This window comes from Melospiza melodia, chromosome 1, assembly GCF_035770615.1.
Source record: "Melospiza melodia melodia isolate bMelMel2 chromosome 1, bMelMel2.pri, whole genome shotgun sequence".
In the NCBI taxonomy this organism is placed as follows: domain Eukaryota; kingdom Metazoa; phylum Chordata; class Aves; order Passeriformes; family Passerellidae; genus Melospiza; species Melospiza melodia.
This window is the reverse complement of record NC_086194.1, coordinates 91,981,940-92,006,897: the sequence shown is the minus strand read 5'-3', so window position 1 is coordinate 92,006,897 and position 24,958 is coordinate 91,981,940. Positions and strand designations below refer to the sequence as shown.

Here is a 24,958-nt window from a genome sequence, read left to right as displayed (position 1 = left end):
GGTTCCTGCAAGCTGGAGCACTAGGAAGTTATTCATGTGTTTAAAAGTAAGTTTGTGTTCAACCACTTCATCCCAACTATTAGTAAGAGGTTAGACAAGACCCCTTGGTAGCTTCCTAGACATGAGCCAACTTTTGAAAGTCAAGGAGAGCTGTGAAGACTAATCAGAATGTGGCCAAACTACTCCCAGCACACTGTGGGTGAGTATTTACATTAGTCTGTGACCATCCATGGTGAGTCTTTTTCTGCTTTCCTAGCATGAATAAACAGCATCATCCTGAAGCAAGTCTTCAGCCCCACAACATTCCTGTAAGGCATTTCACTGTGGTAGTGGATTCCTGCCTCCCCCAAAACCACTGACCAAGTCTGGAACTAATTCTAGACCCAGCTGCATCTAAACTCTCTCTGAGAAGGAGGTTAGAATGTAAGGGGGTCTTCTCTGCATCTAACAACTCAACAGGAGGATCTCCATGACAGCTTTTTCTGACCCACTCTCTATGCAGTAAATAATCAAGTGCACCTTGACACTAAATCTTGCTAACTGCTGTGGCATTTACTATCAAACATTGTGAAATAGTTATCACTTCTCTCTGATGAGCGAGGTGCATCACTCCAGCCATGACATTCACACATCCAAGGAATTATTTTGGTCTCAAATAAAAACATTTCCTGGAACAACTATTAATCCAAATTTTGATTCAGAAAAAATTGTAGAGTATCTAAAGAAAATAAACTTATTTTTGCAGCGGACCATACCAAAATAACAGTATGTTTATACCAAATTTTAGTTGCATTTTCAAAGTGATAAATGTCTCTGGCATTTCCACTTAAATCAATCCAACATAGCATAAAAAAGCAATCCATAAAGAAAGTGGTAATTCTTAGATCCTTTAAAGATAAATACAGCATTAAGAAAAGCACATCTTATTGTATAGACTCAGTCTTATTTCTCAAGGAAAGGTAAAAATGAAAGGCTGCGAAATCAAACTAATAGTCATCTATCAAAGAGAACCATCCATCCTTTCCATATGGGCATTTTATTTCACACAGATCAGTAAATTCTTTGATAATGCAGCTGTCATTGTTATTCAGAATTTGTTCTAAAGGATTCATTATGTGCCCAGGATTAACTTGACTTTTGTCTCACGATCTGTCTTGAACATTTCCCTTTGAAGGAGCTAGAGGTATAAAATAACACAGCAATTGTCTGTTCAGACAGACAGCAATCATCTTTAACAATAAACATACTTCACAGGAAGAAACTCAAGTACATTTTACTGCAGCTATGATTTAAAGATCTTAATTAACATTGCTCTATTTCCCAAAGGAAAACAGCTGCTCTTGGTGACAAGGCATTTTTGGAGCACTCCACCAACTGCGAGCAGAACTGAACACTATCACATCCACCCATGGCAAAGCTTTCAAAAACCTTTCCAGAAGAAAGGAAAAGGAAAAAGAAGCTTTAATTAGATAAGACAGAAGGGTGAGGGGAGCAGTAACTGTTCCATACACTAGAGCAGAGTTCCCAGAGACTCCTTCAATAGCCCATGCTAAACAATGTAAGCTTCTTTTCTGGATGCAATGCATTTTTATTTATTCTTCATTGGCATTTATATCACAGAAGAAACAATTCTTAGTTCAACTTTTACGTGTATATATATATATATATATATATATATATATATATATATAAATTAACAGATTGCACTTTCTGACCCTACAGGGACTTGTATCTCCCAAAGTATGCTGAAAAAATGCCCAAAGTATAGCAAGAAAAAAGCAGTATAACCTATATAGCTATAATGTCAAAAAAAGCTTAGACAAATAACCCTTAATGGAAAATAAAATGTAAGGAATAGATTTTACTTTTTCCTGCCCATTGCAGGAAAAGTAAAAATCCACTTGACATGTCTAAGCCATGTCAAGAGAAAAGGAAAAAAAAAAGCAGAGAAAAAGGAAATTCAAAGGAAATGCAGACCGGATCACCCTAATAACATCTTAAAGTTCTGGTGAGAAGAAGCAGGTAATTGCATAGTGTTCTAGTGCAAAGTTTCATAGGAGATAAACATTTCCATCTAAAAAAGACTTAAGAGACTGAATGAGTTGTTGCAGCTCGCTAAAACACCAAAGCAAGTGGTAAGACAAACAATCATGTAAAATATACGTAGTTTTTACAGACACTTACTTGAATGGTGTGAACAGAATTGACAATGTAGTTTCCTTTTTCTGACTCATTTTAACCTGCATAAAAGAGCATTAAATCATTACATGCAAGTGGCAACAAGACTAAAAATTGTATCAGGAATTAAACTACAAAAGATCAAAGAAGATGTATAAGACTTTGGAAAAAGCATGAAATCACACTCTCAATATCTGGGTGTTATACTCCAGTATGCACAACTCCTCTGAGCTCCTGCAAACTCAGACCTGCTCTGCAGCAAATAAAATAAACCATGCTCCAGCTACTGCTTTTCTCAGAAGGCCTTCTACAGTTTCCAGGATAAAAGGAAGATGTGGATAGAAGTGCCACCAGGTTTCAGTGACAACCACCCTCAATCAGCACCATTTATGCCAGAGAGGCACCAGTACACTGCAGCAAACACCGCCAAAGCAACACTGTAAATCAATGAACCTGCACATCAACAAAAATAGAAGGTATTGATGCCATCAGAGACACTTTGTCCAAGGTCCTCCAAAACATCTTTAAGGCCTCCTGCAGCTGCCTGACTCAAGTCTGACTGCTGGCATAATGTACAGTCAGGAACTTCCTAAGCACACCACTTGTAAAACCTGACAGCTGGAAGTAGGAACCCACACATTCCATCCTATCCATCCAAGGCAACATCATCTCCAGGGAGCACAAACCACGGTCAGGTCAGCCCATCACAGGAAAAGTAAAAATCCACTTGGCATGTCTAAGCCAGTCTACTTTTGCTTCAGCAGAGAAAAAAGGAAATTCAAAGGAAATGCAGACAGGATCATTCCAATACAATGCTTTAAAAAAAGCCAACAAAAATAACCCAGCACTACAGAACAAAAGTAAGCTCAAAAGAAAGGAGAAGCAGAACTAGTTTGTTTTTTAAATAATCTCCAAGATGCCAATTTAACTGAAAAATATCTGAGTCATCCTTAGTGCTTAAAGCAGAGGTCTTCCAACTGCAGAGGTGATATCTGCATGCTTCAAACTTCACATCCAACCCCACCAGTTACTCCCCCTGTTAATACACCAGCTCTCCACCTGATTTTTGAAAGTGATTCTGCTGCTGACACTGCCACCCTGGTATCCACACCTTTGTGAAGCTGGCATTCACAAAGGAACAGAAGATGCTGAAGGTGCTGATCTCACACAGGTCGTCTCATGCTAGTTCATTGTTTCACTATCATGACAGCAATTTCCAGACAGGTTAGGAGTTATTTTGTGTCTCGGCTTCTATCTGTGGAGGATGGTTTTCCCTCGGAGTATTTCTATGCCTTACCAAAACTGGGATTTTGGACAGCTTCTCACTCCACTGCTTTGTGAAACAAAACCTTTTTTATTTGGACCACTCCTGTGTTCTCATAATGTAATATCCAATATTAAATGAATCAAGACAGAGGAACCAGAGATGAACACTTGCAAAGCAAAACAACAGATATAATAGCATTAGCTAAAAGCTAATTAGGCCACTAATTTAATTTCTTTAATGCACAGGAACCTTTTACCTTTCTGATCTGTTTGTGTAGTGACCCTGATTTAAGGCCTTGTCTCCCAGCCCCCATAGCAAAGGCATTATTTCCCTTCTTTGGTACCAGCATTCTACCTACATACTGCCAGTAGATTTACATTAACACCAATAAACATCACCATTTTTGTTAAGAAGCAAGAAAAAAGTTATTCATTCTCCTTAGAAAAAGCCAACCAAACTTCTTTATTCAAGTATTTCAAGCTTCTCCAGATAAGTCTCACAGCTATTCAATCAAATGAATGTGCATTCAATTTTAATCCTTTCAGCTTGGCACACTATGGATAGGGTAAGTCATACGTTTACTTACACATAGCAACAACTATTATTCAAATAAGTTGGGCTTTTTTACCATATGTTTAGTACCTTAAATTGCTCAAGAATCTGAACGGCATTGGTAAACATACTCTCTGCTTTGAAAAGAGCACTAGTGTTCAGATACTCCAGAGGTAGAGTTCCCTGAGGAAGAAAAATACACATAAGTGAAAAAAAAAAATTAAATAACAGGAATTTCTCTTAACTGAATTGCTGGCTAAACAAGCAGTAAGAACACTTCAAATTACTGCTGAAATAACTCATGTAACTCCTTTGAAAATACTCTTCTGACACAGATTTGCAACATTATAGGGATGGTTTGTAATATCTCAGCATCTACAGGAATGCAAAAAACAAATAACAGAAGTTGTTACCAAACTATATACTAGAAAATAATATCAACTCAACCTCTAATCAAAAGCTATTTTTGATACCCCTAACAGTCTTCTACCCAAAGCCTCACCTGGGCCTGACTCAATCCAGTACTTGGGGTAGGAAAGGGAGCAGCTCCCATGCCACCCTGTGTTGGGCAGCTTTCCTCACACAACCAGCAATGAGTGCAGGACAAGGGGACAACTCCTTGGGCAGAGTCCCCAGAAGAAATATTCCAAAAAATATGCTGTAAATAGGTGTTTTATATGTGAAACTAGCAGTGTGACAGCACTCTAATGAAATGCTAATCGTTAATTCAATATTTATGAGGCAACTTTTGAACTGTGTAATAATACATGATAGAAATTAAAAGAAAAAGCCATCTCACTCTTCACTAAATTAGAGGCACAAGATAACATCAGAAGAAAGTACACCAGTTTAATCCAGAAATAATTGAACATTAAATTGCAGGAACAGGCTTGTTTACAGGCTTAGCTTTGATGATCAAAATCATGTGTTATTCAAACCATATTGCATTTTTACCATCCCAAAAAACAAACCAACAAAAAACTTTTATATAGTTCAAGAGTATAAAGTTGCAGATTACAAATGGACCAGCTGCCTCTCCAATTAAAAGCCCTATACATACATTAAAAAAATTTAAGTTTGTACTCTAAAGATAGACACATAAAATTAAAACTACAAGCAGTCTTCACACCCTATAGCACCTACACAAATCTGTAATCCTTCTCCTCACACACCTCAAGTCTTGCCCCCAGCACCTCTTCCTTTATAGTGAACAGATTTTTATAACATAGAAAAACATCTGTACTTCTTACCACAGAGTTCAGGGGGAAAGGCACACCGATAAGGGAAGCCATCAGTGGTGCTATATCAGCCTGTGCAAACAGAAGCATTCCATTTTAACATAGCTTCAGCCTCTAGAGATAACAAATTCAGCTTAATTTTAACATATCTGCATATGCAAAAGATAATTATGTAATATTGCCAAGTTATACGTACAACTCTCCTCTACAGTTTTTTGGGTTTTTAGTTTCTAGTAGTCATGGCATGATTAGATTCAAAATGTGAAGCTCTGCTGCTGAGCAAGCTTGAAAAATTACATTTCATTTAAAAAGCAAATATAACCACCCCAGTATTTATTTGCAGGAATTCAACAGCTCCTTTACTGCACTCAGAGAGGCATACCACTTTTTATGACTATTTATATGACCAAAAGAACTAATTTCATATTTACAGTTTTAAGCAGTATTCTGGATTTACTGCTTTTCACAACATTCCTTACCCCATGTTTCCACAGCACAGATTACTCACCTTCTCCCCTGCAGAGGGAGTTTCTGCAGTTTTTTAATGTCCAGTCAGGCCTCAGAAAGGCCCTTCAATCTTCACTAAGGCATCTCATAAAATAAGTTATCATTTCCTTCTATTTGTGATAATAAACACTGCCTCTTACCAGGTTTATATTTTCCTTTAATATAAAACTACACACCAAAATTCTTTGTTTCTCCAGCATAAATCTGAAAAAACTACACTGAAACCACAGGCACTACTCCAGCCTCAGATCTACTGGGCAGACTCCAAACCATTATTTGTTGAGATTAATACACTTGCAGTGTAATGATAATTAGAAGTCTCGTTTGCTATTTTTACCCATAGTCCCATGTGTACTACAGGACAAAAGCTCTGTCTTTGGGAACTCCATTATCCAGGGCAAAGTAATACTCAAGACTCTTCTTTACAGTCTCAAACCGACATTGCCATAACTCCTAACAACCTTGAGAGGAAAACTAATCTTTTTTTGTAGTTTTGTACCAGGGCTTTGCTGAAGGCAGTTGATCCACAACATTCCCAATTTCAACCTTCTAGCATGAGATTATTTCCCTTGTTTGAGTAGGTTTGGAGTCTGTTATTCATATATTGATTTTTGTAGGATGATGAAGCACCACAGTTTAAAAAAGCTTGACTGATTAAGGATCAATGGAAAAGTTGTTCACATTCTTTCCTTCCTTGATTAATTGTCTAAACTTCCAAATATTTGGGCCACAATCACAGATGAAAAAAAATCCCACAGTTTAGCACTATAGCAAGAAATGGTTTTGATTTCTTGACAGCAGCTTGGGGGACCTGGTATATTGTACTGCACTTTTCCTACAGCCATGTGGGATCACTTAAATAAAAGGTGCAATAATGCATCTTCAGGAGAAGTTGTGTATGCAGCTGTCAAATGCTTGTCAACAAGCAATTTAAACTTACCCTCATGTTATTGTGGTTCCAGTTGCTAGGGAAATGTTACATTGGTGTGATCATTCACTCTAAGTAATTACTTTAAATAATGCAAAACTCATCATTTAAGGGGAAAACTTATGAACTATTAAATTAGGTGTGTTTGATACCTGATTGACATCAAGCCTCTTCAAGTTCTCCAGTTTCCATTCTGCAAGAAACAACAGAGCACCTGAACAGCTAATCCACACAGATTTCAAAGAACAGTTCAAGTTCAGTTGACATTTACTATCTTGTTGCCATTTTCTGTAAAGTGTTGGTACTAAAGAAAATTATGATTTTACATTAGGATGCTAGCTCAAGAAGGGTTACAGATGGAACTCAACAGGCAGAAACAACAAAATGCATTCATTTCAATTCACATTTCCTTTGATCCAGCAGGATAAATTGCTGCCTGCAATTGTGACCTAGATCAGTAGAAAAAAGGCCAAGGCTTTTTTTTTTTTTCAGCAGAGTGATGTATTACCTCCTGTGCCAACTAAAAGAATCAAACTCGGATTTAGGAGATTTATAGCATCTCTTCAATAGTTTGTAAAAAAGGCTAACCCAAGGTCCTAAATGCACTGGTACAGCATGGTACAAACATTAGATCTTAAAGCTTTGGCACATCATACAAAAACCTGGTTGAAAATTATATTTCCCTGCTCTACAGTGTTCTCTAAAGAAATAAAGAGAAAATTGCCTGTTTTCTTTGGAGGTGGAGAGTTACTTAAAAACAGATTTTAGCAAGGTTTGGTTTTGCTTTTTTCTTTCATACATCTGCAGTATTGCATACACCAAACTTATTTTCAGCAATTAGCAATACCACTGCTACCTTGGGGGGGTCTGAGTGCAGGTCCACTGTTACTTGGTCCCACAAGCACCCTGAAGAGCAGACTTGTACTTTAACAGCAGTGAGACAGCTAAGGGGAGTTCCCATAGCAACACAGGGGCAGTATTAGCAGCATTAATCATCAATTCTGTTAAACTCACACCAAAAGGTACAAGTTTGCTTCCTTTTGCTTCCCAGAAAAGGAAAGGGATTTATATTTCTAGAAACAGACTCTTACCCATATTTCTATTATGTAAATGAATTGCCCGTTTTCCCTTTAAATTTTCCAAAGAAAAACATTGGGAAACTGTCTACGCACACACAGAATGTGCCTAAGGTAGGAAGAAACTGTCTCTGCTAGAGAAAACTTCGCTTTTTGTCAGAAGTTTTTTCATCTCCACATGCTCTACTCAGATATTCCAAAATGCAGAATTGAAGACATCTGCTTGGGACCAAGAGCCACAGGACACTGAGCCCAGGAACTCCTAAGGACTGTGACACAGCTACACACTGGCCAGTCCAGGCTGCACTCCCAGGAGTGAGGCATCTTGGCTGCGCATGCTGCCCACACTGGTACATGATTCCAGCTCACTGTCTAGTTTCCGGTACACTGCTCAGCAGTTTCCCACCCACTTTAGAGAGGGGGTTTTTTTGCCTTTATGCTGCCCTGCTTTTACTGCAGCCTGCTGAGCTGTCAGATGCAAACAGTCCAGGGAAACAGCAGGGAAGTGCCAGTTCAAAAAGAGGCTGAGGATGAGGGTACATGAAGCAAAGAAACTCTCACATAAAACTGCACAGAAGCCAAACTAGTGGAGGGTACACTGAGCTCCCTCAGCTGTGCCAAAGCAGGCTGAGCCCCCTACAAAGCAGGCTTGTATCAAGCACCCCACATCCTGATGCTGCAGGAGGTTGTACCTTCACTCACAAGCTCCTCTGGGCTTGTGCCCCAGGGCCAGCCATCAGCCCCTGAGGAGCTGGAGAGCAGTTCTGTACTCTCTTTCCTGCTGAAGAAGGGTCAAACCAGTGGCCAAATGGGTAACAGCACATGTCGCCCACAGGATGCAAGGCTGCCATAACAAATCTTTCCAAGAGGATTGCATGAGCAGGCCTGAGGGAAGGCAGAGCACAGGTGACGAAACTGATGAGGAGAAGGCTGCCAACCCAGAGCAGATTCTGTGCCCTTCTGGCCATCCAAGGAACACATTCATGTCCCTGTGACAAACTGGACAGGCTAAGTCCTGCCTGTTGGCACTGCCTTTGGGGGGTATGAACCCTCCATGGCAACAATGAGAAGAAAGACAATTCACTGAGCTCCCTACAGTCTGCTTGCACTGAACAGATCATAAGAAGTTTGTCAGCATTAGAAATGTTCTGTCAATATTTCCATAAACACTTGGAGAAATTAGAAAGGATTGTCAATAGATGAAAGAACTTGAACATTGGAGCATGCAATTAGAAATGTAAGCCTGACACCTGCATACATCAGTGACACAGCAGTCTTGAAAACACTCTCCTCCCCTGCACGCAGCCACAGTTGCAGCTGTATGGAGCAGGAAAGACAGATTCAAAGAACATTTCAAGAGAACTCATTTAAACAGCTTTTCTTTTATATGTTACCTTTGTGAAAATATCTGGGATTCTAACAATGAAGTAGCTGAGCTGTATTGACCTGTGCAAGTGCCAAGTTCCATTTCAACAACTTTCTCTTTACTTCTAAGCTACGTAACCTACTAGAAGCTCTGATGTACTACCATAGAGAGAACAGTCCCTTTTTAAGAAGATACTTATTACTCAAACAAATTCAAGTTCCTAAGATACTCAGAGCATCTCAAATCTCCAATAGAGATTATCCTTGCCATTTAAGAATCTGTAAGGTTAAGTGTCTAAACAAAGCAACAACACACTTGACGGATCAAAATGAATGGATGAGTTTCTGATGTCTGCTTTGGTCTGCTTGGTTTTTTGTGTGGTTATTTGGTTTGCTAGTTTTTTTAACCATCAGAAGGAAAACATGAAGCAGGCACAGCAGGGTGCAGACAAATGTTATCCTCTAAGTAAAACCACATTGCCTAACAGATGAGGGCCATATAGCTTTCCCTATTGTGCACCTGGGAGTCAGCTCAATGCTCATCTTTTTTGAAATCTCTCACATCATTTTCATCATGACTTGAAGTCAAATGCTGACTTTAGTTTGCACTAAAGCTGCTGAGAATCAAGGAAACTGACAGATGTAAAATTCAGCTATTACAGATAAACCCTTAGATATCAAATGTCCCTAAAGTCTAGCAGATCAGCCATCACTGACACCAAAATCAGTTTTTTTATTCTGTTTTTTTTCCTACAACTCATTTTCAATTTTATCACAGGTGTCATCATTTTATAGCAGCAGTTAGGCACAAGGAGTGAAAAGGTAGCACTATTTCTGAAATTACCTAATCTGTTACCAAATACCTTCTTGAGAGCAGGGTGGAGTTAGCACCTCAGGGCTGAAGTAATTTTTGCCTGTTTTCTCTAATGTACCTTGACAAACAATCCAATAAAATAGGAAGTCATTACCTCATTGATCATGAGCAACAACCCAAGACTGAAGGCATGGTAAGAAACAGAGCAGGCCACAAGAATGAGGCACATGAAAGAGGAACAGCTTGAATAATGTAATCATGTGTTAAAGAGTCTCTAATCCCACTGATGTTTCAGCAAGACAGCGTTTATTGCATTATATATGCGAAATAATAAAAACTCATTCCTTTAAAAAATGCTTACTCTTAAATAAATTAGAAAAGAGAAAAATAACAGTGAAGAATCACAGTTTTTCATTAAGAAAAGTTGTTTACATTTGCACAACAGCTGCAAGAATACAAATGAGACAAGACAGCCCCTGGAATGTCCACAGGGTTGTGCTGTGAAGTTAGAAAGGAGTCTTTCAACTTGTCAACTTATGTTTCTGTACTAATACATTCAACATCTGGGAGTTAAAAATTAAGTCTACTCCATTCTCTAAGGAATGAAGTTTTAGGAGCATGAATAGCCTTCTGTTAACAAAGAGAGAAAGTCTTCAATTCTATGAGGAGAATTGAAAAGAAAATAGAAATAAAAATTGACTGATGTTATCTACCCAATTTTGCAGTAGCTTCCTTAGGCATACCCTGTCACCTTTTCCTTACACATCACACAAAGCAAATCACACTTTCTGAAATGGAACAGAAGTTAGTGAAGCTCAACAGATGTAATGGTTAAAAACATCTCAGTTTCAACCAGAATCTTTCACTTAAATCTTCTATTTTACCTACCTTTCAAAAAATTGTCTTCAAAGAACTGGGTTGTAACTTTCTGTGGATAATTTACCCCCGCACCCCAAACAATCAGTGGTGTTAAAGTTTCTGAGGGATGACCAGCTCCATGGGATCCTAAGATACACCAAAGAAGAAAAATAGAAACTTTAAGACATGTGAAGTAAAAACAAACAAAACCTACATGCAATAAAAATACACACACGTACTAACCTCTTGATACAAACATACTAAAAGCCTGTTACAGACAACCTATTCCAGCTTCACAGCTTATTTTTATGTCACTAACAATAAGAGCTAAATTCAACTTTCAAGTCACAAAATCAGTATCAGTTAAGTCAAGACAACATAGATGGAACTTTCTATATTAAAACCCCCAAATTTTTAACATCCAGAAAATAAAACCATAATATTTTTAAGCCTCAGCATATGGAGAAGTTACCAGCTCAAGACACCTACATGTGCTTATCCTGAGCATCTCAGTGAAACCAGTAATGCCTGATTTCAGTAGTATTAGGCACATGTGAAAAAAAAATCATATAGAACTGACCTCTGAATAAGAATTAGACTTCCACTTCAAAACCAGGAAGCAATATGCATTGCAACTGTCATCCTTCCAACAGCGATAGAAGTTCATTTTTAAGGTTTTAAAGCCTAGTGGCACATTCCTTAAAAATTGATACAACATTACTTTCTTCCCTGGGGAACAGATTCCCTCCAGCTTAAAATATCAGCCACCAAAAGCAGGAAGGTTGAAAACTATGACATCTCAGCAGCAGTTGTACTAAAGAAGGAGCCACACGAGCTTGAAAGAAATGCAGGCCATTGAACCCAGTGGGTGAGGTACCAGAGCAGTAAGATAACCCAGCCTCAAAGGGAAAGACTTGGTTATACAAGCCCTGTGTGGGTTCCTGTATGGTCTACAAGATTAGACATTTGCCTTATATTTGCACAGACACATGCTCTTCCCTGTCTATAAATTTTAATAAATACAAAGGACAGACAAGGCACACTGTTGTGCAAGCTCAAGGCTATTCCCAACAGCATACCTAATTCTGTCCCTAAAACAATCACTGTGGCACAGCTGAAGAGTCAACTTTGCTTACTTTAAACAGCATAAAGCTCAAGAACACAGTGGTCTGGGAATTAGATTTCTGATGTTTCTTGGTGGGCACTCTCTGGGCTCAAAAAACAGCAACAGCTGCTGTTCTTTGAAGAACTTTGGGAAAAAGAGCTTATGGAGAGAGCACTTCCTGTATCTTCCACAGACCAGGGACTATTTCTTATATCTGTTATATTCTTATTACTGCAGGAGGGAAAGTTAGCCAAGCCACCAGCTCCATCAGCATTTCACTCAGATTCTACCTCTATGAATACTTGAAGACAGAGTTGAGAGAGGCAGCTGTACCCACTCCCTCCCTGTTATAAAGAACTGTTTCAGTTCTGATCTGAATAACAAGAGGGAAAGAAAAATAATTCTTTTCAGCTGGGTCAGTTCCAAGTTCCACCTCCAATCCTCTCCAAATAGACCTTTTTAGGGAAAAGGGGGGATGTTGTCATCTCATTGCAGGGGTTCCATACTGTTGTCTATTATCACAAGAGTTCCATACCTTCTTGGTGTTTCTCATGGGCAGCTCCTCAGAGCACTGACTCTTTCTTCTTCACAAAGGAGCCAACTGACTCCAGTTCCCTTCTCACCCAGCCACCCCACTCTTTTATAGCACTCTTCTTCTCATTGGTTACAGCTGGGGCCTGTTCCTAATCTTTGATAATGGACCCAGCTGAAACTCCTTAGGGGTAAGATTAATTTCTACACTATCTTTATTTTTCTTCTATTCTATCCCCCTACAGGGGGAAAAGGGTGCTGTTGTTTAGTTGTCTGTTCCATAGACCAGCACACCACACAGGTACAGGATGGCAGCAGGAACAAGAGGCCAAGGTGAGGGTGGGTATGGAATGCCCTGCTTTGTCGGCAAGCAGTTCCATCTGACATCAATTTAAAGCAAAATCATGGGGTCAGACTGAGAAAGCAAGTGACATCATTGGCCTTTGCCAGCAACCACAATGTCTTTGATCATGTCTAAGTCAGATCATAATCATTTCCCTAATAGCCCCCCTTCATCCTGTCAATGTTTAATTTGTTTTAAAGTGATGTACATCCCATTCTGCAAATAACCACTGAAAGGCTGCAACAGGGCCTGATAGTACCAACCAGCTCAAATTAAAACTCCTGAATTATCCTTCAGACAGCTCACAATGGGTCTGAACAGAACCTCTGGGTTTGCTCTTGGATTCACTGAAGTCAACTTCAAAGTTATTAACACTTCTGGGACAAGATCAAGCTTTTCCTTCAAGACAGAAAGAGATGGCAGAAAACTATGACAGACCAGTGGTTCTCAAAGCCTGAAGAAGTTGCTCCTAACACCTTTTATTCCCCCTCCAAAGGATCCAGTGCATAATGAGAACACCCCTACAGCTCACTCTGGCAGCAAGGAAGGCCAACAGCACTGCAGGCAGTGTTAACAGGAGCATGGTACAAGGAAGGGATTGTTCTCCTCTATTCAGTACCTGTGAGAACCTCTAGACACTGGATCCAGCTTTGGGCTCTTTTGGTACTGGAAAGACACCCATCACCTGGAATGGCCTCAGTGAGGAGCCCTTGCCCTGTGAGAAGCAGCTGAGGGACTGGGACTTGCTCAGCCTGGAGAAGAAATAGTTTTGGGGAGAACACAGCAGAGCAGCCTGCCTGTGCCCCCCTGTGAGGGGGCCTGAGAGAGGACGGAGCTGGAGTGTCACTGTGGTGCACGGTGGAAGCACGACAGAACAGGCATAATTTGACACAAAGGAAATTCAGATTGCAGATAAAGAAAACCTTTCCCTCTCCACAAGGGCAGGCAAGCAACAGAGCAGGCTGCCCAAAAGGATTCCATAGGCTCCATCCCTTTGAGGTTTTAAGGGCCCTGCTGATAAGCCCTAGCATCTATGTCTGATTCAAAAGCTAATCCTGCCTTGAGCAGGTGGCTGGACCTCCTGAGATCCTATGATCATGTATATAAAAATATATATACACACACCCCTTCCTCATAAAAAAATATGAAATAATTTTTTGAAACATACAGGAAAAATACAGCAGAATTAAAATTTTATTGCAAGTGGCAGTCAGCTCAACAGTAAATATTACTCAAAATGGACTATTTTGCAAATGAACAGATGGTAAGTAGGTTGATTGGATAAATACACAAATATTTTGTTATCTCTGATGACAGAAAAAAATATGTATCTCTTCAATTGAACAACTTGAGGATTTCACACAGAGAGTAACATGCTGACTGCTGTTTTGCCATGACCATGCCTGGAGCAGCCCTGGGTCAAAAGTGTCATAGTTAGTAGCTGCAAACACACAGCATTGGAAGAGAGACTTATCATTTTCACTGGCTGCACACAAGGACAGGAGTGTTCTTAAGGTTCTTGACAGAAGAAGGAATTAGGGAAAAATGTCTAAATGAGCTTAGCACTGCAAACTTTTCTCATCAGCCCTCAAAGCATTCAGACACTGTGGCCAAAGCCTTCCCAAGTCTCCTCTGTGGGTATCAGCACAGTTGGCCCCTGCCTCACTCTCTGCTCTGTACTCTCAGCTCTTTCACCTGTCTCCAGCACCAGCCTCCTCTAGAAAGATCACACAGCAGTCCCCTCCTTTCTGCTGTGCTTAAAAGGCCAAAATAAGCACAAAGATTCAGCACCCTCCCAAAAACTTCTGTACAGTTTTTCACCAACTCCTGGACAGATTTTCCACCTTTTCCAGGTGCTTTAGAGCAGCAGAGTGAGAACTGTATCTCCCAGATGGCCTGAAACGAGATCAAATTTGCTGCTGGCAGCCAAATAACACTATCTCCTGCCTAAGGTGGTTTTCTGCAGCAATCTTTCTATCCCTACTAGCAGTCACTGAGGAAATTAGGCTTTTAACTTAGTGTCTTTTTTCTGTCCAGACATGGAATGCAGCTGTCACAGCAAATTGCATGGATTTTCATACACTAGCAACACTTAGGATACCAAATCAAAGCAGGGGTTCCAAAGCTTCTCATGGGACAGAGCTCTCTAATCTCACACCAGATGCCCATAAACTCAACTGACTCAATATTTAAAAAGACTCACCCCAATCTGTCATTCCATGGTCGGAAGTCAAAATAAATGCAGTCTTTCCATCATTTCCATAGAAATTATTAATCAACGAAGCAATTTCTTTCACACCCTCATCAACTTGTTTAATATTCTCCTGGTACTCCCTTGAAAAATAAGAAAAAAAATTTACATTCCAGGTGGCTCTCACACTTGGTATAAAGCAACTTATCCATGGTCATAAAGCCCAGTCCTTTGAGTACAGACTGCTTTAATCTCAAATGAACATCAAGCTAACAAAAGGCTTCCTAGATGTAAAATCTCTCCCCCTCTGAGTCTTACTGAGATATTAAATCGTTGCAGCACAGTTTGAAGATTACTGAAACCACAGTTTCAATGGATTGGTAATTCAAATCCAACCTGTCCTTGATATAAGACTATAATTTTACTACTCACAGCTGCCACGCAAGTTAAGCAGAACGCCAAAACTAAGGAATTCTGGAAAACTCAAACACCTTAACCGTAAGTTGCAAAAATTACTTTTAGCTGGTAACTAAATGGCAAAGAAAGATCTCACCAGGCAGTCAGTGTTTTGAGATGATTTATAGATCAGGACAGAGCCTAGTTTTCTGGAATAGAAGCTAAATAAAAAATTTGTATTTTGTAAAAAATTTTGTATTTTAGAAAAAGTGATTGACCATGATTGACTTTCAGACAATTAATTTCCTATCCGCTGCTAAAGTCAGTTTTAAAACTGTCTGTAAAAAAAAATACATAATAAATGAGCATTAAACACACAGCAAGTATGAACTTTTATGAACTTTATAATGATGCAGGAAATCAGAGAATTTTAAAGTATGCAAGGATCAAGAGAAAGAAGTAAAATCCTGCAAAGCAGGATGTGAAGAAATTAAAAGAAAGTTCACACAGAATAACACACTTCAAGATGAATTGGTGACGAGAACTGTTAATCTAAACTCTTCTCTTTTAAGTGTAATAAAAAAGCCAAAACATAATGCCAGAATTTGCCATTATTGCTGAGCTTACTGTTGCCTATAAACTCAATGATATCACTTCAGCAGTGGGGTATCTGAAAACTGTATCCATTTTATATTTAAAACTGCATTTCCTATGTATCCTATAGATTAGGTGCTGGCTGCAACTAAGAAAATTGCTAAAAATCAGACTTGAATACAGGAATATAACCTTGACATACTGTATAGAGCAAAAATCTTTCATTTCTATAGATGAGACCTCAAAAAACAAAATAACTCCAAACATTCAAAACATAGGTGATCATGGTAACATATATGACCCTCAATACTACAACATTTGTTTCTGGCTTGATAAATTGCACTATTAAAAAAGTCACAATATGCACTTAAAACTAGTAAGAAAGATATGCTTAATGTCTCAATTACCTTGAGTTTGGCCGATGAGCATGTCCATTGGTGTCTATGCCTAGCAAATGCAGGAACAGAACCACTTTCTCTTCATTCAGTGCAGAGAACAATGTTTGATTGCTTCTGGAAGAATTAAAGAAGCTCTGTATGGAATAAGCCATTAATAAATTAATCTGAGCAAAATGGAAGAAGATAAGCATCTTACTAGAAGTAAAACACTGCTGTTTCCATGTCAAAATGCTAGTAGTTATTAGTTTGAAAAGAGGAAAAATAATGACTTCCCAATTTACAGCTTGGAGGACAACTACTATCAGATAAGCAGGAATTCGGACTGACCTTACTAAGACAACATTTATGTTGAAGTGTTCTTTTGTTGGGCTTTTTTCTTGGGTTTTTATTTGTTTGTTGTTTTGGTTTTGTACGGGGGCTATTTTGAATTTGCATAGGCAAAAAATCATCATCCCTTCCATGCTTCCTGTATAAACAAATTGATGAACCACTCTTGAGTGCCACTTATGGCTTCACATTTCTATTGATTTACTGAATTTAAATTGGAAGCAAAGGTCTCAAATATTCTTGCTTTGGAAGCAGGTTCTGCAGGACTGAGATACCAAGCTACAATTTGTTTGCAGAAACTAAATAAAAACAGAACAAAACATGACATGCTTTGCAAATACATGAACTACAGAACATACATCTGCCTTGCACATGTCCTACTTAAGCATCCCTGAGGCAGATGCCAGGGGAGAATTTTCCCCTTGGACTGAATGAGTCTTGACAGGGCTATTCTGTGTTAGACCAGCCACGCCGCAGCAATGCAAAATGCAGGCAGACAGCTACTCCTGCATCAGCTCCTTAGTAACAGCACTGCCCAAGGCAACAAAACTGGGTAGGGTCTTAGTTCAAAAAAGCATCTAAAGAGCCTTTCAGTACACTAACATAAGTGAGAGTGTCTTTGAACTTCATGCAGGAGTCCAGGGAAAACGCTGGTAGAGGCAGGGAAGCATTTCTGCCACCAAAGGACAGGGCAGTCCACCACACAGCTGTGACAGTGATGGAGCTCTTAAAATCTAAAGCTCATGCCTTGTATAAACAAAAGTCAGTGTACCCAGAGGAAGACCAAAGTGGCATCAAGGATATCACAGTGAGCTGTGCCAGGAAACCATGGCAGTATGCAATTCCACTTTTCTAACTCCCTGAGTACACACAAGCCACATGGACTAATATTTGCATGCTCTCAGCTTCAGCTCTTGTCCAAACAAAATCATGACCAAAGTCCAGAGATATTTTAAATAAAGATACAGGAACAAAATCCGATTACAATAAATAGCAATGTAATTATTTTTAAGGAGATTTTCATTTCCCACAGAGATCTGTCCACCTGCACATAATTTGACCACAGACTGAAGAAGCTTTCCAGAGCATACCAGTAATTTGCAGGATACAGTAAAACTGTTTCCTTAATTTTAATTAAATAAAAGGAAATCAAAACAAAGCATATCAAAACAGACAAACAGGAAAACTCCCAAAATTAAATCTTAAAACATAGATCAATATGAGAAAGCATATGTTTTTCTATCACAGAATGATTAAGCAAAAAAAAAATCATTCAGAGGAAGGCAAGGCCTGAGCTTCTCCTCTCCCACCAGACAAGTCCCCTGGATAAAACAAAAGCATCCCACTTTCACAGTCCCAGCCACCTCATAAAGCAGAGCAGCAGCAGCCAGAAAAGTTTGCCCATATTTTGGCCAATTACAAACAAGAAGACAAAAGGAAGATGAGTGCAACCTAAGACGTTATGTCTTTTCCTAGAGCAAACAGCAAACTTTATCCCATGAAACTTGACCAAAAATGGTTTCCTGAAAAAAATCCCAAAAACAACAGGAAGCTTGCCTGGATTGATGGCTGATAAAGGTTGTGAGTTGGCAAGCAGGTGCCAAACACACTAAGGGCAAAAATCACTTCACTTTGCTGTGAATGTTGCTGAACTATTTGTTCAGAAGTATCCTTGTATCTCCTTACAGCCTGCTAAAGGCCTCTTCTTTTTGGTACTCCGTGTTCACAAAACTTGAGCCCTACTTCTACTCAACACTAGTTTCCAGCCCATCACTCTATTTTAACTATCTTTCTGTCTCACTCTTTTTTATTCTTGCTTCCCTTTTATTTCCTCTATTCAGTAATATTGCCTCCACTGTATATGTAAGCTGAACCTCACCAAGAAGTTTCAGGGACAGCAATAATCAGCTAAGAGGCTGAGAGCACTCAGTTTTTCCAGTCTCAAGAAAAGCAGATAAAGAGAGGTCCCATTGCTGTATACAACCATCTGCCCTGAGGGTGAAAGGAATCTCCATCCTCTGATTGAGCCAGACTGATCAGGGGGCCCCAGAGATGACACAGGAAGACAGACACAATTTGGAATGTGAAAAATCGCAGTAAGACAAACTTTAAAAAATTATTTGCTAAACCATAACTATAGGCAGATATTGGAACAGCTGCTTAAAAGACTTGCCCTTGGAGATGCTCAAAACTTGACTGGGCAAGGCCTGAGCACATTGCTCTAACTGAAGCTCCTTCATTAAGAGAGCTGGACTCAAGACGACTACAGCTTCCTTTCAACCTTCTTTTTAAATTACTCTGGAAACTTCTGTTTGATTTTCTGGCAGCTAGCAACAAAATAATGCCCTGGTTACAACTGATATGCACCTTAAGATGAGCACAAAGTTCCCCATTAAAGCATTTACATCAAACTGTGAACTTAATTATAATGTAGTACTAAGTAAACCACTACAACAGAATTTTAGTTATAGCTATGTGAAATCTTGATCTAATCATCTCCCTCCTCCAATGGGAGAAAGCAAAGAAGAAATAAAGACTATTTATAAGGTCTAACAAATGATTCACAGATGTCTGAACAAAATATGAACTTGAAAATGTTAGATATTTAAGTAATTGGGGACTTTTTGTTCCCTCAGTTTCCTCCATGGAAGCATGATTCTTTAGTAGAGCTGGTAAACTGTTGCTGACTGCATGTATTAGAGAGACCAAACAAACTTTTCCCTTTTGTCGCAGACATTTTTCCACAGAAATCCTTTTTTTCAGATTTCTGTGTCTTCTGGAAGGCAGAGGCCTCAGAAGGGAAGGTAAACAATTGTTATCAGCTGCTGTGGAATGCAATAGGATTCACCTTGATTGGCTCACTTTCTATGTTTATAATTAAGGGCCAATCACCAGTGTAAGCTAGGGGACTGAGTCCCTGGACACAACTTTGTTGTGGATTCTTTTCTTTCTATTCTTAGCTTAGCTAGCAGCTCTGCAAACCTCTCTCTATATTCTATTTAGTATAGTCATAATGTATTATATATAATATCTTAATAAATCAAGCCTTCTGATCAAGATACAAGATTCACCGTCTCTCTCTCACCAGCTGCGACCCACTCAGGTGCGGTAATACCCTTTCACAAAGCTCCTTAATCTAGGACAAGTTAATTTAATTGGCTGCTTAAAGCCATTCACACTGATTTGTGCTGCTGGGAGAGTTGAAATAGTTATGCCAGTTTTCAGATGTAAAACAAAAGTACAGAGGCAGGACAAACATATATGCCAGGTTTAGATCCCTTGAGCATGATCATACACAAGACACTAACACATTTTAAATGAATCATAAAACCATTGCACTGCTAATTAGAGCAGAGCTATCTGTATTGAAATTCACTGGCACAAAACAACATCCAGTCACAGCACTATCTGCAGAGCTTCAGAGTTTAACATAATTCAATTCTGGAGTCCATCCACCACCCTGCACAGAAGGGACAGTCTGAAGGCCTGGGTGGCCTTTCTCCAGCAGAAAGAAGACAAAGGAAGAATGGAATGCTGCGTTCAAAATTAGAAAAGAATAAAGGGAAAAAAACACAAATTTTTGCCATCTGTATCTACATGTCCTTTTCAGTGAGAAGACATTAACTGAATATCCTACCCTTTGAACATAATAAATTGTTGTTAGGCCATTACTGGAACTCCTCTCCAGACTGAGTTCCTAGAATTTTGAACTTTTTATGCTAAAAAAAAAAAGTTGAATCTTCCAAAACCATTTGCCACTAAATATTTTCAAAAATCAGAAATGCACCAGCAAAATCTTTTTTCCCCATTAGTTAATCTAGACTCCCAGTATTTTGCTCCTTAGTTTCTTAGCGCAGACTCAAACTGTGATTTCAGTAAAAGTTATTTTACTGAGAATCATTGAGTCATATTACAGTGATTAAACTCTGCTCCTTAATTATTTTGCCAGCTTCTTAAAAAAAAAAAAACCAAAACACAAACACATCAAAAGAAGCCCCAAACAATCCAAAAACCAGAAAGAAACTACAGTCCATCAACTCCATGCCCATCTGGAACTCCAAACCACTCCCAAGTTATTCCTGCACTTGAATATTGCTGAATTTTCACACTGCTGTAGATAAAAAAAAATCCCACAGAGTCTAGTGCGTGGTGTATTTTCTGTCCCAAGAAAGGGCTATGATCACCTTGTATCATGGGGAGACAGGACAAGAACTATTGAGTGTCATACATTTTTCCCCCTACTCGGTATTTAAGCATAGACACAAAAAAAAAAAAAAAATGGAGTTTATCATCTCCTGATGATAATTTACTGTTAGTTAGCATTTTGAAAGAGAACAAGGAATTTCATATTGCCAGCAATAGCAGCCCAAACACGAGTTTAGCCATTCTTCATTTTATCCCCATCGTATTTTGGGGCAGAGAAAGCAGCCCCAAACACGTGGCCCTCACAAGGCTTGGGACCTGTGGACTGCAGAGTAAAGAGGAAGTACATTTGGTGTCTTTTGTTTCCTAAAGAGGCAGAAACCAGGGACCACGCTGGCCAACACACAAGTTAAACAATATACTGTTAAATACTTGAGATAAAACACAAAAGAGGAAAAAAAAAGTAAGCAAAGCAGAATTTAGATTCCAGCATAATGTCATTACTACTTATATATAATCTCACTAGCTCAGCTGAAAGTTGTTAGAGCTATAACAGCAGAGTGACCTTGGTTTCAGTAAGCCCCAAGTTTCACACTCCTGAAGCAGTTGATGTGCAGTTGAAGAGATGATTAATGGAATGTGTGGCTTATGCCAGTCAATCAAGTCCTATCCATCCACAAAATGGAATTTAGATGGGCAAAATAAGTCTTAAAAATAACGTTGCTGGCTCCAGGGAAAAAGTAATCAGTAATGACATATATTTTAAACATATCATTATAGCTTGAAAGGATAAATGCCATTAGGTGTTCTGAAGCAAAAGAAAGGTAGTACCACCCTCATATACTTGTGCAGCTCCAAATGACAGCAGGGTGCAACTTTATGACAACAGCTATTCAAGTGTAACTGACAGCCTAATTTGATTTGTATTATTCATATGCATTACAACAACAACATGGCACAAGTGCACATTCAGGGAAATGATGGCACTTAGAAAAAACATCTTTTCACCTGCAAACTCAGAAAATAACTTCCTTTGAAAATTAGCAAACTATAATGATCTTTCCCATCCTATGTCACTGTTTAAAGCAGAACTACCTTTCACTTCCTAAAGAGATGATGATTTGGTTTATTGATTTATTTTATTTTTTCATTTGATTTATGCTGGTTAGCTATACTAATGCATACAGCCCAGAGATCATGTGAAAAAAAGTTTTAAGTCCGAAACTCCATTAACATCATTATGAGATCCAGAAAGTAACTCACTTAACTGCTTCAGTGGTACAGACATTTATACATCAATGCCTGCTACCAGCATTTCTTAATCCAAAACAAGCAAGGCAGCATAGAATAACATAAATACAGGAATTAACACATAATCAGAAATCATGTGCCTTGGAGTACTAACACAGTGAGAGTGTCACAGAAAACAGTAGTCATGAACCAGCACTGACCCAAGCCAGCTGAGCAGAGCACCACAGCAACAAATTCTACAGCTCCGGGTCCTGGGCTGCCTCTACCTCACACCCTGTCCTCTGAAACAAACTGTGCCTGCTCTGGCAGCCACAGCAGTGTGTGAGCCACAGCAGAAAATTAGAAGCCAGCTACATCTGTGAGGAAAAGCTACACAGCTTGACCAAAGATATTATTTTTTGTCAAAATAAGCAAATAATATTGTCATTTCTATCATGCTGCAACAGCTGTTATAAAATCCTTAACTAATTGCATTCAAGATCTTATAGGGTCTATAGTACTCCAATATGGGTTTCCCATCATAGGCAAACAAAACAAAGCCAAAAATGTTTTTATACGGTACTTTTATTAGTGTTAGTTTTTTAATTAGCACTAAATGATAAGTATTTCCTTTAAGCGTCTATTACACTTGTCATGAAAGTTGATTCAAGAAATTTTTACTTATGGCCCCAAGTGATAGGTCTTTCAAAATTTTCATACTTTCTAGATCTATGATAATGTGCTAGCAGGTTCTGTGATAAAGTTAACATGCAACTGTACTTTTTATAAAGAGGTAACATAAAAAGAGTCTCTGCTTACCTTAACATGATCAAAAACCCACATATCAAGCTTGGCTGCATCTTCTGCTCCAAAGTCTTCACTTTCAGCTGCATAACAAAATGTATAAACATGATCTCCAGTAGCACCTGCAAAAACAATATAGATGGCATACAAGATACAAGGTTTTTTACCTTTCTCACAGTCAAAAATACTTCAATGCACAGGAGTAGAAACCTAGCAAAAATGATGATCCTGAAGGAAGTCAAAGAAATTTTATCCTTATTTTAAACTTTCCCATAATTAATCCTTTTTGGAAGTCTGGATAACATTTTACCTCATTAGCTTATCAGCACCTCAAAGGAATGAGGAACAATGTTATCCAGTATGCTCAGGCAAGGAAGTAAAATGTGGAAAAGCAGATAGGAGAAAACCAAATCCCAGTTTCAGCAAATCAAACAGAATTTGGTTTTCAAACAAAGAACTTCTCAGAGAAACTTCTAACCAAGGAAGACACATATTCTTAGTCTCATTTGAACACATGTTTTGGGCACAAGCTGTTTAAGAAAAGCATGTTCAGCTTTCAGTAGTTCAACTGAATCATACAAGATAATGCCTATCCATAAGGTCTCTTCCACAGAAAACATATCACATACAACAAAGGCACCAGGAGGGTTACTGTATTTCAATTCCAGCTACCAAAGGCCCAGTGGACAACTTCAAGAAGACAACACTCAAAGTCTGCATCTTTAAAAGATGCATCCAAAACAGAAAACCGAGAACTACTCGACTATGTTCAGTCACAAAGTACAACACAAGGGCCACTGATGTGCAAACACAGCATCTGGACAAGGCAATTCCATTCCCTACTCACTGTCAAGGGAGCAAAGCAGAGAAGGGAGGGGGGCAGGGGGAAGACAAAGACTGGCAAGAAATTAAACTTCAGAAGTCCTGAACAGATTTGAAGCTAGGTGAAGTTTAATTAAACAATTCCATCAATTGCAGAGCTGTTACAGCTCAGGGGTGCCATTCATACTCTGACTATATAAAGTCTCAGAGGGGAAAATGCTCTTCAATCAGTTAATGACCAGAGAGAATATATTTGATCTGCTGTATGTCACAATTATATAATGCAGTTGTGTAAGCTTCCAGGCTTGTGAATGAACCAACATCCCAGGATAAGGCAGCTGCTTAACCAAGATTATGTGCAAACCCACACAAAGGCATGCAGGTATTTCAGACCAGGAAGATCAAAGTTGGCACAGATTTCCTGATGCAGCTCTCCCCTGTGCCTCTGGAGATGTTACTACTACTTATAACACAGAACATTCACTGCAGTTCTCAGCTTAAAAGAAAAGGAAGAAAATACTGCCAGGCATTAAAAGTGAATGCAAGAATTTCAATTGCTGGATAAATGAGTTCAAAAGAAGAAATAAGTCCTGTCCATCACTGCCAGGATGACTGATAGTCTAAGAGGACAGAATGCTTGGTGTTTTTCCAGTGTCACAGCAAACCTGAGATGTCCTTCCTTGAGAGATGCCACAGAAAAGACAGCACAGAGTTTTCAGAAAACAAAGGAATACATCTACCACTTACTCATTTCTAATTTCTACCAAAGCAAAACAGAACAGTCCACCCAACCCTGCACTGCTACAAAGAGAAATGGTGGCAAAATGAAGTCATATAAGGAAAGTTTTGAAAGTGCCTGCATAGCTTATAAAATAACTGTTTCTTTTCTCTTTTTTTTTATTTTATTTTTTTTTCTTTTTAGTAAGAACTTCTACTACGCAAAATGTTAGGAAATGTTATTTTAGTTCTGTTGTTTCAGGGGGCAGGCAACAGTTTTTTAAAGTCTGGGAATGAGGAAGCAAAGATGGGATAGAGAAGTAGAAGAAAGCCAGGGATGAACACATCTTTTAGAAGGACAGAGTTCTGCTGGGTTTGATGATGCCATTACACTATGGGAAATAACTGGAGGTGCCAGAAACTTCCAAACAAGATGCCACCTATTGCTTTTGCTCTCTTCTCTGCCAATATATCTCACACTTAGCACCCATATTCAAACATTGGGGTCAGGGATGAAGTTATCACACTCTTAAAATAAGATTTAGGTCCTGAACAAAGTGAATGTCTCACTCTG

At 38.9% G+C, this 24,958-nt stretch overlaps 1 protein-coding gene across 6 annotated transcripts in view; it reads right to left on the bottom strand.

Annotated features, from left to right (window-relative positions):
• Window positions 1-24,958, bottom strand: part of PIGN (phosphatidylinositol glycan anchor biosynthesis class N) — a 100,182-nt gene that overhangs the window by 52,710 nt on the left and 22,514 nt on the right. For 5 of the 6 annotated variants that reach the window (XR_010028580.1, XR_010028581.1, XR_010028578.1 and 2 more), the window contains exons 5-12: window positions 22,861-22,967; window positions 16,351-16,475; window positions 14,966-15,096; window positions 10,814-10,930; window positions 6,823-6,863; window positions 5,248-5,307; window positions 4,088-4,180; window positions 2,185-2,240 (exon numbers count right to left, since the gene is read on the bottom strand). Coding sequence is in view for 2 of the 6 variants with exons in the window: in XM_063162146.1 (XP_063018216.1) it covers window positions 2,185-2,240; window positions 4,088-4,180; window positions 5,248-5,307; window positions 6,823-6,863; window positions 10,814-10,930; window positions 14,966-15,096; window positions 16,351-16,475; window positions 22,861-22,967 (730 nt within the window). In the remaining 4 variants the exon portion in view is untranslated. The remainder of the gene's footprint in view (window positions 1-2,184; window positions 2,241-4,087; window positions 4,181-5,247; window positions 5,308-6,822; window positions 6,864-10,813; window positions 10,931-14,965; window positions 15,097-16,350; window positions 16,476-22,860; window positions 22,968-24,958) is intronic. The other variant, XM_063162155.1, reaches the window with a different exon arrangement.